Source organism: Triturus cristatus, chromosome 1_2, assembly GCF_964204655.1.
Source record: "Triturus cristatus chromosome 1_2, aTriCri1.1, whole genome shotgun sequence".
In the NCBI taxonomy this organism is placed as follows: Eukaryota; Metazoa; Chordata; class Amphibia; order Caudata; family Salamandridae; genus Triturus; species Triturus cristatus.
In genome coordinates, this window is record NC_140580.1 from 900,764,464 (window position 1) to 900,782,281 (window position 17,818).

General features: G+C 46.4%; 1 protein-coding gene across 1 annotated transcript in view; it reads right to left on the reverse strand.

The window, feature by feature from the left end:
- LOC146868266 (taste receptor type 1 member 3-like) overlaps positions 1-15,244 on the reverse strand; it is a 33,590-nt gene extending 18,346 nt beyond the window's left edge. Inside the window, exon 1 of the mRNA XM_085624099.1 lies at positions 15,155-15,244. Coding sequence (XP_085480225.1) covers positions 15,155-15,244 — 90 coding nt within the window. The remainder of the gene's footprint in view (positions 1-15,154) is intronic.
- Between the last annotated feature and the right edge of the window lie 2,574 nt (positions 15,245-17,818).

Below are 17,818 nucleotides of genomic sequence, written 5' to 3' on the forward strand. Positions count from 1 at the left end.
GGATCTCGATAGGAACAGAGAGTACAAGGAGCCAGTCTGTGGCTAGCGTAAAGGTCGAGAGAGATGTGAGGTTACCGGATGCTCTAAAGGTACCGGTCACTATTGGACCTATTGTTTCGATTTACCACCCAGATTCAGAGGAGGTTGCGAACCCAGACCAGACAGCCGAGGGGGTAAGGAGAGAGGTCGCAGGAAGGGGCCTAGTGGGTGGAATGGCTCGGACTCCGGACCCTATAGAATGGAGTACACCATTGCCAGCCATGTCAGACTCATCTAGGGGACAAGGAGAACAGAGACCAGAGAGGCCGAGGTCTCTGATGGAGTCGAGATCAGATTTACGATCATGGGTACCACCAGTGAGAAACCAAAGCCCAAGAGTGATGACAGCAGAGAGAGAGCGGGTCATTTTCATGAATCGGTCCGCTCCAATGGGTATACCAGAAGAGAGTAGGTCGCAGGAGCAAGAATGTGAGGACAGCGATAGAGAAGGGGTAGTCTGCCGAGAAGTGCTGAGAGGAGCCCTGAAAGGGGGGATGATAGATGTAGTTAGGTTAAAGGCGGAAGTGGATGAAATAATAGGTGGAAACTTACCCCTTGAGAGAGTATTAATATATGGACCAGATGAATTACTCTTCGTAGCGAAGGATGTGACTCGGAAGGCACGAGTTGCACATGAGAAATTGTCAGAATTGGCTAAGCGATATGAGGTGGATCTGTCCAAGATGAAAACATTGCAAGGAAGTCATAGGTTACATTACAGTGACCAGGAATTGGAGGAGAAAAGGGTTACCGGACTGAGGACCCATATCAGAGATCTGATCACAGCCATGCGTGCATGGATGATGCTTGATAAATGGGAAGAAAGATGGTGCAAGAAGAAAAGCTCTAGGAGAACGATAGGAGAGACCCCACCTCCGGGTGGAGGGGTGTCGGAGATAAGGAATTTCCCTTTACGGGAAGTGCAGAATGGAGGATACGTGCATGTACCCTGGAGCAGGGGTGATTTGGCGGCGTTTACCAATGATTTTCCCCGGCTTAGGGAGAAGCCCGCAGAGTGGTATAAGCAGGTTGACCGCTTTGTAAAGATCTCGAAGGTATTGTGGATCGATCTGAATACCTTATTTGATATTGTGGTTCCGGGAGATTTGTGGGCAGCATGCAAGATTGCCGTTGAGTGGCCGACTTACGAGCCTGAAAGAAACGCGATCACGAATGGTCCGTCACCGCTAGTGATGAGGAAGTACGAGCAAGTGATTACTTAGTTGAAGTCGAAAGTCTCACCACAAGACATCGATTGGGTGAAGATAGACAGGACAGTGCAGGAACCTAAGGAGACGGTACATGAATTCTATGAGAGACTCTTGCAGGCTTTTAAGCAGTACAGTGGCCTAGATGCGTTGGACACGAAAGATATGGGACAGTTTGTTTCAAAGTTTGTGTTGGGATTGAGGCCAGAGGTTAGTCTCATGATACAGCAGCATTTGATTTGTTGGCAGAACAAGCCTGTTGATGAGATTTTACGGTACGCCCGATATTGCACAGATGAGATTGAATCCAAACATAGGAAGTTGAAAGATAACTTGATGCTTGTTCAGATGCAAACCGCTCAGGGACAGCCTAATGGGGGAGCGTTGGTAAGGAGACAGGGAAATTATCAGGCAGGAAATCAGAATGTTCAGGGGCAGGGAAGGCCAAGACCAATAGACCCTAGAACAGGTATGGATGTGGCGACATTGAAAAAGACTACAGCATGTCATCAGTGTCACCAGGTTGGACACTGGAGACGCGAGTGTCCCCTGAACCCATGGAATCAGATACAGCCGGAAGGAGAAGTAGTTCAGGTCCCTGGGGCAGAGGCGGTACCGACAGTGACTAGACCCAGAACGATAAAAGGGGGGACTGGTGTTCCGCAGATGCAGGTTCCCCAGCCACCCAGAATACAGAATGTACAGCAGGGAGCTCGAACCTATTTGCAAATGCCAATGTTTGAAGTGAGTGAGGAAAACGATACAAGCCTGTTGGCACGATCATGTTCAAAGAGAGATAAGGATTGCATGCTTAGAGCCATCCTAGAGGTAGATCAGAAAGGACCCTTTGTGGAAGCAGACCTTGACGGTCACCCTACAACCTTCTTGGTTGATACGGGGGCTACCAGATCGACTATAAGATCGGCAGTGGTTCCAGGTCTAGCTCTTTCTGGACAAAGTATCCAGGTTGTTGGTGTGGCAAATAAGAAACTGATTAGTCCACTGACGGAGCCAATTCCAATCAGGATAGGAAATTTCAGTGATCGACACCAGTTCGTGGTGTGCGATTCTAGTCCGATTTGCCTGTTAGGGAGAGATCTATTGTGCAAACTCAACTGCACGATCTACTGTACCCCGAAAGGAGTGGAGGTACAGACGAGAGACGATGACGCGACCTTTAAGGTTGCAAATCAGCGTGTGTGTGTGGAAATGTACCCAGCATTGACGGTGGAGGAGCTTCCACTTGATCTGAGGGACTTAGTGTCTATTGACGTATGGGACCTTAGTGGTGAGGAGATTGGTTTAGTCAAGGGAGTAGACCCAGTGAAAATCCAGATTAAACCAAACATAGAGTTTCCGAGGACACCCCAGTATCAGTTATCTCCTGAAACTATTGCAGGGATTAAACCTGTGATTGAGTCTATGATCAAGCAGGGAATACTGATGGATATTATGGGTAGCCCATGTAATTCGCCTATCATGGGACTACAGAAACCAAGTGGGAAATTTAGGATTGTGCAGGATTTGCGAAAAATAAACGAAATAGTTGTTCCATGTTGTCCAGTGGTAACGAATCCATCTGTGATCCTATTTCAGATCCCATGTGAAGCTGAATGGTTCACAGTGATTGACTTGTGTCAAGCTTTTTTCTCGATTCCTCTACATGAGGAAAGCCGATTTCTTTTTGTATGTCGGCTGGAAAATAGTGTGTTAACGTGGTGTCGTATCCCACAGGGGTATACAGAGAGCCCATCTATTTTGAATCAGATCTTGAAGAAAAATCTTGAAGGTCTTGTGTTGCCACAAAACTCTGTGTTAGTGCAATACATTGATGATCTGCTTGTTGCGTCGGAGACGGAAGACGCCTGCAGAATTGATACCGTTGCTCTGTTGAATTACCTGGGAGAGAATGGTCACAAGGTGTCTCCAAACAAGCTGCAATACTGTTTGAGCGAGGTACAGCATTTGGGGCACCGAATTGAGAAAGGCGAGAGAAAGGTGTCTCCAGATCGCATTGATGCGATTCTGAGAATGCCGGTTCCCTCGACTCAGAGGGAAGTCAGAATGTTTCTGGGAATGGTGGGCTATTGCCGCCAGTGGATCCCAAACTTTTCCTTTGAAGCGAAACCTTTACATCGGCTGACGCGTAAGGATGTGAGTGATCCGGTACCATGGGATGATGACTGCTTAAGGTCATTTTTGAGGCTGAGAGAAGCTTTATGCAGCGCGCCAGCTTTGGGAATGCCAGATTATAACAAGGCATTCGCCTTATTCTGTTGCGAAAAGGAAGGTTGCGCATTAGCAGTGTTGACTCAGAGTCACGGAGGTGTCCGTAGACCAGTTGCCTATTTTTCAGCTACTTTAGATCCAGTAGCTTCTGCGTTGCCCGGATGTCTCAGATCCGTTGCTGCAACAGGTGTCAGTATCGAAAGATGTGAGAGCATTGTGATGGGTCATCCGCTTACTGTTCATGTGCCACATTCTGTTGAGTTGTTGATGACTAGGACTAAACCACAGCACCTCACAAATAATAGGTTGACTCGTTCTGAGCAAGTCATCCTTGCTGCAGACAATGTGACGCTGAAGAGGTGTTCTGTTTTAAATCCTGCTACACTGTTGCCTATTCCAAATGTAGATGATGATGAAGATTGTGAGGACCATGATTGTCTCGATGTGACGGAATTATGCACCAAACCGAGACCTGACATTGTCGATGAACCGCTCCCAGTTTCAGATGAGATTTTCTTTGTGGACGGTTCATGTTTAAGAGACAGTGTTGGTCGACTGAGAGCAGCGTTCGCTGTGTGTACCATCACAGGGGTGGTTGAAGCCGCTTGTCTAGAAGGAGTAAACTCCGCACAGGTGGCTGAGCTGATTGCCTTGACCCGTGCCTGTTTGGCCGCTGATAGGATCCGTGTAACGATTTACACGGATAGTCAATATGGGTTTGGTGTAGTTCATGATTTCGGACAGCTATGGTCCCAGAGAGGGTTTATGACATCTTCTGGTTCACCCATCAGAAATGGGGATTATGTACGACAATTGTTGGAAGCATTGCAAGGCCCAGATGAAATTGCTGTTGTTAAATGTTCTGCACAGACTAAAGGAAACGATTTTGTGTCACTGGGTAATAATTACGCAGATGAAGTTGCTCGATTTTGTGCAGAACAGGGATGTAATTTTACTGAGAAACATGTTGTGGAAAGCGAAGAAAAAACAGATTACAATGTGATGTTAGCTATGGCAGTCTCATGGGAGGAACTGAAGCAGCGGCAAGATGGAGTCTCTGATCAGGAGCGGGACAGCTGGATACGAGCTGGATGCGAGAAGGGAGATGTGGATATATGGGTTTCGAATGATGGACGAGCTGTGTTACCGGAATGTTTGCTGAATCCCATGGCGAGGTTGATACATGGTGCTGTACATCTTGGCAGAGATGCAATGATGCGAGTGTTTCGCCAGACGTGGTACAATCCGAAGTGTCGGACAGTAGCTGAAGCTGTGTGCCAGAGGTGTGTTACATGTCAACAGATGAATGTAGGAAAGAGGACCGCTGTAACGTTGAGTCACATAGGTAGGTCAGTTGGACCTTTTAATAGAATGCAGCTGGATTTTATTGAAATGCCGAAGTGTAATGGGTTGAGGTACATATTAGTCATAGTATGTGTCTTTTCCAGGTAGGTGGAGGCTTACCCGACACGTAGGTGTGACACACTACCGTAGCTAAGTTACTATTGAGAGAACTAATCCCGAGGTACGGTTTTCCGACCTCTTTTGAATCAGATAGAGGAACGCATTTCCACAGTGAAATCATGAATCTGCTTTATGCTGCCTTGAATGTAGACCAAAGATTGCACTGCAGTTACCGACCAGAGGCTTCTGGGATTATGGAGCAAGTTAATGGAACTTTGAAAGCCCGAATGGCGAAAGTGTGTTCTTCGACATCTTTGAAGTGGCCAGATGCATTACCTTTAGTTCTCATGAGTCTCCGTAGTGTCCCTGATAGGAGGACTGGATTGTCACCCCATGAAATTCTCATGGGAAGGGCGATGCGCTTGCCAGCAATACCTGCCACTGCTTTGATTAACATCACCGATGATATGATTTTGGACTATTGTAAAGGCCTGGCTGACGTGGTCCGTTCTGTGTCTCAGTAGGTGCAGACAGCAACGGTTCCAGCCGCAAGTGACCTGTGCCACGACTTGTGCCCAGGGGACTGGGTATTGGTGCGCAAACACGTGAGGAAGAGTTGTCTGGATGCTCGGTAGCGTGGGCCATATCAAATCATTCTAGTTACGAACACAGCAGTGAAGTGTGGAGGATTGCCGAACTGGGTACACGCCTCCCATACCCGTAGAGTTCCAGCACCCTTGGAAGAAACAGCCCCTCTCGAGAACGAGAACTCAGCTGAGGTGGCAGAACCATCTGAGAGGGCAAGTCAAGCTGTAGGGGTTGCTGACGCAGCTGGTTGTGCACTAAACCAAGCCGAAAGGGAACGTGAAAGTAACACTGAAACGGACTCGGAAGAAGAAGAAAGAGCTGCAGTGGGCAGTACCGAGTCGAATTCTGCTGAAGAAGAAAGCAGTGCACAGGGTACCAGTAGGGAGAGTGGAGGTGCCACAGAAGCAGAAAGGGTTTGGCCTGTGAGTCAGAGACGGGTAAACTCGAGATCGGCACCAAGAACAGATCTCGCCCCAGTTTCCGAAGAAGCAGAAGCAGAGCAAAGTGACGAAGATCGACCCCAAGGTGCTCTGAGAAGATCGAAGAGAACAAGAGTGCCGAGCCAAAAGTACGCCTCACCAGAGTGGGCATACACAGTGACTGATGCCAAGTTTACTGAACACGGGAAGGTTGAGATCGATCACACTGGTCAGCAGTTTCCCTTTTCCGAGAGTGGAAGTGTTGTTGAGGATTCCAGGATTGGAGATCGAAGGAATATTGACCATCAATATTCCGAATCCGCCGCTTTTGAGCATCATCCGTGGTCTGATTTTGGAAACGCTGGACTTCCCAACCTTTGCAGTCATACCAGCTCCCCAAGAACTGACAACCCTTAAACTTGAAATTTTGCAGGGAGTCCTGGAGCTGCTGGGATCGGCAGTTATTCTGGACTGATCATAAAATTGCTGTATATGAAGTTTGAAAAGAAGATAACCTAGGCCCGAGAGGAAGAATACATTTAGGGATTTTCCGTTGGAAGGCGAAGAAGAACTAGGGAAGTCTTCCTGATCCAAAGAGATGAGAAATTTAACTTTGTTAGAGGTTTCCCCGGTTTAAGAGAGCAGCTGAACTGAATTGCTGGATGAGAAAGAGACTTGTGTCAGCAGAGACTGTACTGAACATTGAGAACATTCCAAAGATGGCGGAACCTGGAAATACACACCGTAGAGCCAAAATAGTGATAGGCACACTGTTAGGGGTAGTGATAGCTGTTACATTTGCAGTAGTAGTAACTTCGTACATGGTGGCCCATAGACAGGAGGGGGAGGTTCAGGGAACACCCACACCTACCACTCTAGGACAGGGAGGGGTCACTATTAGAGATCAGAGAGCTCGGACGCTTGAGGAGAGTCGTATGTTTCATATAGATTTGTCTAGAGCTGATTTTAAACTTAATGCTTATGCGAAGCTGTTGTATGAGTATGTTGATGCGATGGATGCAAAGGATTGTTATGTGTGCATGCAGTTGCCTGCTTCAGTAGACAAAGGTATTAGATATCATCATCTCCCATTGACATACGGGATTTCTTGTTGCCTATTGCTTAGTTTGTTTTATGAAAGGAAACAGTTTGAGTATTTCTTTTCAAATTATGATACAGTACTTCCTGAAGTTCCGGCATATAAGCACTTGAATAAGTATGATTATTACAAGTCAGAGGATAGACTTCGGAAGTATTTCATACCGACTGTGAAGCTAGATACAGCTTATGCTCATAGACATAACTTGATATGTTGGTTGTCCGAAACGGAAAATAAATTCATAGCTCAGATAGAGGATAGGTATAGAAAACTGACCCAGACACGAGATACAGGAGATAGTCCAGTGAATTGGACTGATGAGGAGAGATTGCACAAATCTAAGGGAAGTTATGGACCGATTGCATTAGATGAAGTACAAAAGGGGAAATTGTGTGTTGCCCGTCCTCAAACACCTAAGGAGAAGGTTCCAGTGGGGCATAGTATGTGTGATCATAACTTTACCATGGAAGACTCTGCTAAGAACTTCTTGCAAGGTCCGGTACAGGTGATTCCGACTGTGTATTATGTATGTGGGAGGAATGCATATGTGAAATTGCCTGCGAATTGGTATGGCACGTGTTATTTGGCTATCATATTCCCAAAGATTTATCATGATGAAGATTTGAATCTACTAGAGACGGGACGTCATTCTAAGGTGCGTAGAGCTGTAAGTGCAGGAACGGTGATTGGTGATATATTCGGAGTGACTATACCTAGTTTGGGTGTGGTCCTGAATGATGTAAAAATAAGAAGATTTGCGACTGTGGTGGATGAATTGTCAATGAATTCGGCGAGGTCATTGCTGTTGGTGAATGGAGAAATGTTATCGATACGGAATATGGTTTTACAGAATCGACTTGCGTTAGATGTATTATTGGCAAAAGAGGGCGGAGTCTGTAAATTACTGAAGGTCCAGGAATGTTGCACGTATATTCCAGACAACAGTAAGGACCTGGAGAAATACATAGACAACATTACCACAATCCATAAGGAAATAGTAGATTTGACAGAAGAGAATGTGTGGGAAAAGATTGGTCAAGGATTTGGTCGAGTGGGGACTTGGTTTGCGAACTTGGGAATGGGATTTCTTGGATCTGTGTTGAAGCCAATAATAATTGCTGTGGTTTGTGTGATCTGTCTGTGGGGACTCGTAAGAGCCTGGAAATGGTACAGAGGGAATAGGGTCGAAAGAGCCCTCAGAGCGAATGAGCAGAGAATGGCGAAATTGCAGGACCGTCAATATCAGAATCTTAAAAGGATGGAAGGGATCCGAAAGAATAGACTGGTAACAAGTACCGTTTAGATCAGCTTCTTATTTCAGGAGAAATGAGAGTATGAAGGTGTGATGACAGTTGTCATCAAAGGGGGGAACTGATGTAGCGCCTAAAGGTTTTGAAATTTGTAGGAGTGCATCATATTCACTGTTAGTTGGCATCCGCACATAATCAATGTATATTTAGATGTGTCGTGCGAAATGTATTAAGAAATGTATTAGCTATATCGCAACATAGAAGTGTTAGAGATGTGAACACATATTGTGAATGTATTTAGTAAAATGCATGACGATTAGTTTCCATTCAATGCAATGTATTAGGTTAAACATGTGACATGATTAAAATTACTCATGTAGGTCGCTTATTCATGTATATGAAAGTAAAGCACTAATGCTTAGAATGTAATTTAATAGTGTGTTTAACCGAGTAGAGGCCCGAATGCACATATATCTTTGAGAAGAAAGGCCTGTTATTTCTTATGTTAGCTGAATGCGGTAGGCCGCAAATGATTTATTCTGGTAGAGGTTTTGGGCTGCAGTAAATTGTAAAGTTTAAAGATGTGAAGTATTTTTCCATCCCATGATCTCACCGCAGGTGCAAGGACAGTTGGTTCGTTAGTAGAAAAGGTCTTTGTCTAACAGTTGAATTATGGGGGAAGCCAGACATGGGAGTACTTTGGAATGTGCCATTCGCAACTCCTAGTGCGGACGGTGTCTGGGACCCAAGGCCAAGCTGATGGACGATGGAGGATGGACAGCTCTGGATGGAAAATTACTGGAAGAAGACCTGGTCGAGGAGGTGTGCCGAAGGGCGTGTTCTATGATTTGGGGTTTTGTATTAGGGACAGCGCCCCGTGGGTTGAGCAGAGAAGAGGTGGGCGAGGAGCTAGAAGGAGCATTTTAGATCAATCTCTCTCTAAGTGAAGGCTTCTTAGGAAGTTTCACTTCTGACACCTTTTCACGATTTCTTGGGTGTTAAGGGAATGTTAAGCAGGGATGTCATCTAGCATAGAGTAGGGACAGAGATGCTTTTGTTTAATGATTCCTAATATCGACATTGGCTTGGTAATTATCTACCTCATGCTTTTAGAAGTTGTACTTTTGTTTATATTTTGTCGAATGCGGATTCTTCGTAGAGTAGCATTTGTGTTAGTGCCTATTTACCTGTTGTGCCTTGTGCTAAGGTGCTTGTATCTGCAGATGTTTTTGTTGATAATAAAATCCCGAGAGAAATAGAGATTGAGTTTCGAGTCCTTAATTATGTCAAATTGGTTGCGGAAAATATTCTCTGATAATTGTGTTTGCTCCCTCTACGCTATTGGGCAAGTAAAAAGGTTCAATCGACCAGAGTGGGTTCTTGGAGATAAATGGAAAACAAGACAATTGGGCCCCAGCATGATCAACACTATGATAAAACTAGTGTGTAATTACTTGGCCAGGGTGTTCCCAATATACTTTTTGGATGCATTTCTGAAATTGATAAACAAGCCAGTTTGCAAAGTCATCCGGAACGACATACAGCCCTAGAATCTCCCTTCTCAAACTGGATGTAGGTAAAATTCTTTAACAATAAGACTTCAGGATCCCAAAGGGAGGGTAGCCCCACGACAGAAAACTTAGATCACTACAAAGTTCTGGCACACGGTGGCAATATCTTTCTACCTCCGCCTTATTGCTCATAAATTCAGAAAGCTGGCTGATGGGAGAATAGTGAAATAGACGTTTTCTGAAACCTTGTGTTTGACTAGCTTGAAGGAATAATCTATGAAATTCCCACAAGTGATTCACCCATTCCATGGCCGAGGTGCTCAGATTCACTAAAAGCCGACCACTACACCTCTTTGTGAACATCTGCAGCGCTGCATTCCACGAATGAGAAAAAATAGTGAAGCACCAAATTTACAGAGTTGCATGCCGATGGTGTAATCATTTGCCCTTCTCACAAAAAAATGCCTTTACCAGGGTGCAGAGGCAGTGAAACTGTGCATAATGTTAGGATTTTGCTCACGCTATACATTCCAGTATAAATGAGTACGCGCTGACTGACAATCGTTGAAGGACAAGGTACATAAAATGCATAAATGCCCAGAAATTACACATGCAATGCATGGGAATATCACTTGATATTCTGTCTGCCTATTTGTTGTGCCTGGTTCAAAAGGACTGTGAGCTCCTGCTACGCCAGGTCATGCTACTTCAGTAGATCTGCCTTGCCTGGAATCATCTGAGCGTTTTCTAAATGCAAACTGTTTCAGCCGTGGTGCTTGTACCAATTTTTTAAGCAAAACAGGTTTTGCCCACAAATGTTGCTTGACGCTGCCATTTGTGCCCACTTTGCATTGCAAAGTCCCTCTTAAGAACAGATGTACTGGGAGTTCACACAATGCAGGGTAACACACAAAGTTGTTGTGCTGTGTTGCATGAACTGGAGAAAGCATTACTGCACTATATATATGATGGAGCAGGTAGTGCAAACTTTTGTATACCTCCTCTATTTTGCATGAAAATATTAACTGAATAACCTACTTATTATAATTTACTAATTGTGTGCTGTGATTTATTAAAATTAACCAATTTGCATACACAAATTACACGTGGGAACTTGCTATACGCATGGCAAAAATAATTCTAATAACTAAAATATGTACGCATACTAATTGTAGTATATGTGGTAATTAGATATCGCATGATTTATGTTGCTTTCGTGACGTTTACATCTTCGTGGAGTACCGAAAAGGTGAATATACCGCTTTAAATGTCGCTATATGCTAGGAAAATACTAATACATAAAGGGATTAGTGATGGTATAACATTAGCAGCATCATTTCTTTGTATTAATTTCTCTTTTATGTTTAAAACGTTTTTTATTGAGACAAAACAAACCATGGGGGAGGGGGATAGGAGGCAGGGTACATGAAATACAGTCAAAGAAGAAGGGATGCATCTCCAGAGGGTTGGCAATAGGTGGCGCGGTGGCTCAGAGGGAAGAACACAGTAACTGAACGCCAGAATTACAAGCTGTGGAATCCCACGCGCGTATCCGACACCCCAAAGCTGAGCAAGAGCGTCCCCCCCCATCAACACCTCACCAGAACACAATCCCCCCCCTCCCATCCCCCATCCTCCCAGTAACAAAACAACAACCCTCCCCCCTCCCCCCCGTCCTATGGTCCCGCATCAAAGTAGCCCTAACCAGGAAGCCCCGCCTCCCCCCCCCTCCACGGGGGTCCCCATCTCACATGTAAGCTAGTCCGCCGGGGTCATCGGCGGCCTCAGCCTAAGAAGCCTAAGGTACCTCGGGCAGGTGAGCTCCCGGAATTCAGTGGACAGCAGCGCTAGAAAGGGTTGCCATAGCTCTTCAAATTGGTCTATCTCCCCCGCAACCGTGAGCGACAGCTTCTCCATCCCCAGCACATGCCAGAGCCTATGCAACCAACCGGTGATGGAGGGGACGGTGGATGTGCGCCAGTGGATCAGAATGTTCTGAACCGCAGACCCCAGCGCTATTGCAATTTGCCTACCCCTGCGGGACTTCAGTGGGTACATTAGGTCATTGGGGAGGCCCAGCAGGACATACGCCGGGAGTCGCGGCAGCTCTATCCCAAAGTGCTCATCCACCTCGTCCAAGACTTCTTTCCAGTAGGCGGTCAGCACTGGGCAATCCCATAGAATGTGTGTAAGGGTACCTTCCTGCCCGCAGCTCCGCCAGCACCCCTTGTCAGTGTGTTTATGCATTTCATACAGTCTCTCCGGGGTGTAGTACCAGTATGTGGACACTTTAGTGAATGTCTCCGTAAGGCCCGTGTGATATGCAGAGTGCCGAGCCCGATACGCAATTTGGTCCCATTCCTTGTGGCTGAGTGTCCTACCCAATTCCCTGTGCCAACGCTCCCTCCCCGGGTTATAGTAGTGAAACGGCGGGGGTTGGAGGTGTTTATACAGATCAGTGATCAGTTTAGCGTCGGAGGTCCGAGTAGCCAACCACCGCTCGTACGGTGTAATTGGACGGGCAGCGGTGGCACGCACCTGAGGCTGGAGGGCCCAATGCCGAACTTGCATGTAGCGCAATCTGTCCAGCTCCGTCAGGCCGAACTCCTGGCGGAGTTGCTGAAAAGGAACCACGCCTTCCGGGCCATAGATCTGAAAGAGTGCCCTGCAGCCCGCCCGTACCCAGTGGGAGAAGACCCCTGGCTCCATCCCTGGGGAGAAGTCCGGGTTGCCCGCAATGGGCGTGAGCGGCGAAGGGAAGGTGGTGAGGCCCCGGGTTTCGCAGACCGCGTCCCACACACGCAGGGGGACCCGCGTAACAAAGGAAGCGTAAAGATTAGGGGGGCGATGCGTGCGGCGCAAGAATGGAACCTCTTGTAAGGTGCGGCCCGCCACTGCCTGGTCTTGAAAAAGCCAATGTTTGTCGGATTCCCACCTGCTCCACTCCACCAGATAGCGAAGCTGTGCCGCCTGAAAGTACTTACGGAGGTCCGGAATGCCGAGACCCCCCGCCTCCGGAGCAAGCGTGGAGAGGACCCTCTTCATGCGCGGCCTGCGGCCCTGCCAGACAAAGCGGGAGATGTCAGCCTGCATTTGTCGGATCCAGCCCACCGGGGGTTGGAGCGGAAGGGCTCGGAAAAGATATAGTATCTGGGGCAGCACCGTCATTTTGACCGCCGCGATTCGCCCCAGCCAGGACAGCAGGCCTTTGTTCCATCGGCCAAGCTCGTCCTTGATCTTCCTGCTGAGGGAGGCATAATTGGCCGTAACCATCTCCGATAATGTAGGCGCCAGCAGAATCCCCAGGTACGGCACCGTGGACGAGGACCACTGCATGGGGAAGAGCCGTTGAAGATCCCTCCTGGTTTCCGCAGCCAGGGACACGTCTAATGCCATCGACTTGCTCATATTCATTTTGAAGCCGGCCACCCCCGCAAAGGCGTCCAGCTCTCGGAGGCAAGCAGGCAGCGACCTCCTAGGGTCGTCCAAAGTCAGCAGGACATCATCCGCGTAGAGACTGACGGTGTGGACGTACTGGCCCATCCGGACCCCGACAGCATCCGGATTATTACGGATCCTCTGAGCGAACGGCTCCATGTAGAGGGCAAACAGGAGCGGCGAGAGAGGGCAGCCCTGCCGCGTGCCGCGCTCGATGGCGAAGCCACCAGAGCTACACCCGTTTACCCGCACCGACGCTGAAGGATGCTTATAGCAATTAAATACCATGGTGCGGAACTTATCGCCGATTCCCAGTTTTTTGAGGACCCGCTCAAGATACGGCCAGTGAACTCTGTCGAAGGCCTTCTCCGCATCAACGGACAACAACATCCGCTCCCCCGAGATCCTGGAGGCCTTCTCCAGAACATGCGTCACTCTCTTGGTGTTGTCAACCGTCTGTCTACCGGGCACAAAACCAGCCTGGTCCGCCTCCACCAGGTCGGGGAGGTGTGGACCCAGCCTGGATGCGAGAATCCCCGTGTACAACTTGAGGTCGACATTCAGGAGCGAGATGGGCCGGTACGAGCCGCAGAGGGCCCGGTCCTTCCCAGGCTTCGGGATTACCGCGACCGTCGCCCTCAGGAGATCCGGAGGGATGGCTCCCGGTTCGGAGAAGGAGTTAAACAGCCGCGTAAGGACAGGGGCCACGGTCGTGCAGAAAGTCTTGTAGAATAGCGACGTGTACCCGTCCGGGCCCGGGGCCTTGCCATGTTTCAGCCGCGCGATAGCCAAAATCACTTCCTCCACATGGATGTCCCGCTCCAGGTGGGCAGCCCGAGCCGGGTCCAGTACCGGGAGGGTCACCGACTCCAAATAGCAATCGGCATCCCGTGGCGAGGAGGGCTCCTCAGCATACAGCGCCTCGTAGAAGCCGCGGAAAGTCTCCGCTACCTCCGCGTCCCCGGAGACAACCCCCCCGTCCGCACCCACCAGTTCTTTCACCACGCTGCGCTGTTGCGCGACCCGGAGCCGGTGTGCTAGGAGCTTGCCACATCTGTCCCCCCCAGTGTAGTAGGCGTGTTTCAAGCGTAAGGCGGCGTACTCCGCTCTGTCAAGGTCCAGAGCCGAGAGGAGCTTCCTCGCTGCCTTCAACTGCCTCCATACCCTCGGCGCTCCCGTACGGCGGTGGACCTGCTCAAGCTCCCGGACTTGAGCTGTCAACTCCTCCCTCTTCAGTTGCCGCTCCTTATTCTCTGTAATAGTGGAAGGCCAACAAGGGATTTTGTTTAAACAAAATTCTATACAATTGTACTGTACAAAGTAACCATTACATAAGTACTAGAGGGAAGTTCATCCAAACGTAATTCAGTTGGATACAGTAAATGATAAAATATAATGCAAACACACACGGGGTATTTTTTCAAGTGAAAGAATCACTGATTTTTATCTAGAAACAATTCATAAAAAGGAGTACACAAAACAAATAAATGTATAATGTAACATGAAGGGAAAGAAAGTTCAATATTATCCACAAATCATGACATTACAAAAAATCCAATCCAATAACTATAACAGAGATATATCTCGTGGTTAGAGAACAATCAGCTGTGCAGCTATGCTGTGGAAATGGACCATATAGTCGACGTTTCGGTCTGTTGAGGCGTCAGTCAGTCAGACCATCTTCAGGACAGATGAACAGTACAAAAAGACTCCTGCATAAATATGATATCTATTAATTACATGAAAAAAACCATAAAATTCTCTTAGTGGTCAATAGAGAAATTCAGGGGATAGCCCGTGTGTGAAAGAGCAATCTTCTTTAAGGGGAATTGTGGGAGAAACACCTTAAACCCAGGAAGAATAGCGATGTTATGTTACTACATCATTCAGTGAAAAAAAAAGGGGGGTGCTTAAATACATTGATAGTGGTGTCTACTTAAGTTAGACTGAAAAAACGAGATGCGCTTACTCGTAGTTTGGTGTGGTATTTTAAAGGAGTAATCACTTCCTCATTAAGCATAGATTGTGCTTCATCTAGAAAGCGAAAGACAGTGGTCATGATGTGCCTTTGAGCCAAAAAATGTATGTATTTATTTATTAAGTATATCGTACCCGATCATATTTGGATAAGCGTATACCAAGTGAGGCCTGTAGCAGGACAACAGTGGACTTCAGAATGTTGCCTATTCTGGTATTCTATGATTTAGAAGGCCAAGCGGTCCTTCTTTTGAGCGATTTTTCACTCCAGGAAATCTAGAAAATTGAAGTCAATCATAGTGAGAATTAGATCATCGACGGGCGTATAACGCTAAAATTCTGTATACAGCCATTAATGTTTGAAGGTATACTAGCGAGGATTTATAAAGAATTAGCCAGTAATTGAGAAACCAGGAACTGGGCAGAATAATACATGACACGACCCATCTATATTAACATATGCTTTGCGGGGGAAGGCAATTGATGTAAAAATTAACATGGTGGCGATTACGTCCAGTCTACTATGAGGTGACATTTTATCAGGTCAGTCAAACGCACAGACAATGCATAGAGCCATTGGCATTGGGAATGTGCTGTTTAAAGATTAAAAATTAAAAAAGGGCAGTTAGTGACTGAACCAAGACTGACAGAACAATACATTCAAAGATCTACCCATATTTAAAAAGTGCAGGCTGGGGAAGGTGATCTAGTTAGAGATTAATAATCTCGTGATTCAAAGCAACCTTCTAAGCGACGTGGTCAAACTTGACCCTACATTATGGGATGGTCAGGACCATTACTTACGGTTTTAGTCTTACAAAGCCGAGGAAAGGTTAGAGTGCCATCCGTCGGTGGGAGCTCGGTCAATTTCCAAAGTTCGGCGGCGTGTATTTAAAGGCGGTTTAGTGACCACAGCTGTTAACAATTAGAGTGTGGGTTAAGCTAATCAAAAGCTAATCGAAATAAGGTGGACATCTTGTAATGTCTGAATAGATAGAAGCAATGGATATTTTAAACTTTTTATAATTTTTATACCATCATTGCGAGTAGCGTCTACAGTAAATTGCAGAATTGTTAATCAACGCAATCAGTGACGGTTAAGATGAAGAGTGTGAGGTATAATAATTCTGTATTTTTAGAATTACTCGAGAGAGGCGCCTTACATGGCGGACATCTTGGAACAGTTAATGTTAGGTAAACAAGGTCGGAATAAGTTCAGGAGAGAAACCCGAAACGGCAGACATCTTAGAGCGGTGGCAGTGTTGCGGGAATTTAACTATTTAAATCATTACACATAAGGAATTACAATATGTGTTATGTGTTTTAGATGACAGTTGTTTATTTTAAATGACAGTGTAGAGCGAATCATCGCTTGCCTATTATTAAATTCTTCTGTCTTTGGCTAAGGATCAAACTAGAAAAGAGCAAGACTAAATGGTGAAAAAGAGTAACAGAAGGCATATTAGCAATACAGAACAATGATCATTGAAGATCTACTCAACAACAGACCTAGACCGCATGCTGTTCCAACTGAGTTTATCACTGAATGTATTAGGATTTCACTATGTGAAAACTTCTTTTTATACGAACGTACATTTTACCAACAACTCAAAGGTGTCGCGATGGGGGCAGTTTTTGCCCCGGACATAGCTAACATCTATGTCTCTGAGTTCGAGCGAAGACACATCTATGACCCACTTAATCCCTTTGCAGCCAACATTACCAGCTGGCTGCGATATATAGATGATGTCTTTCTTATCTGGAAAGGTAGCAAAGAACTACTCACCGAATTCCACGACTGGTTGAATTCCAGAAATGTCAACCTGCAATTCACAATTGATTCTAGTAATCAAAGTATGAACTTCCTAGACATCTCAATCAAGGTGGGCGAAGATAATATGCTCTATACCACTCTCTTTACGAAGCCTACGGCACGCAACACGCTTTTAAAATATGACAGCCACCACCCGCAGTCACTAAAGGATGGACTCCCTTTTGGACAGTTTCTCCGGTTACGGAGAAACTGTTCCAAAAGGCAGGACTACTTCCTTGAGGCGAAGAAACTTAAAGAAAAGCTGCACTCAAGAGGTTACCCAAACAAGTTGCTGAAGAAATCTCTAAAGAGAGCATGGTATAATGACCGCAATGCCCTCCTCGAAGTTAAACAAAAGACATCAGACCCAATGTTAGTCTGTGTAACTACGTTTGGTACTGCCACAAACAGAATAAAGAAAATTGTAAAGAAACATTGGACACTTTTGTCATCCCTACCTGAGCTATCAGAGCCACCACTCTTTTCGTTTAAAAGAGGACCCAATATCAAGGATAGACTAGTTCACACATACACCACACCGCAACATCATCTTGTAGATGGTATGCAACAAATAACACCTCTAGTTGGACACTACAAGTGTAGTAATTGTGCAGCTTGTCCCAGCACAAAGAAGTTAAAATCCTTTGACCTCAATGGATCCTTGATAGTACTCAAATCTTTTTCCAACTGTAACACCAGAAACGTGGTTTATTGCATCCAATGCCCGTGTGGATTAAACTACATTGGTAAGACTACTCAAATGGCAAAAACACGCATTCTCCAACATCAATCTAGGATTAGATGTAGAGTTGAGAACGCGCCACTCGTTGACCATTATACACG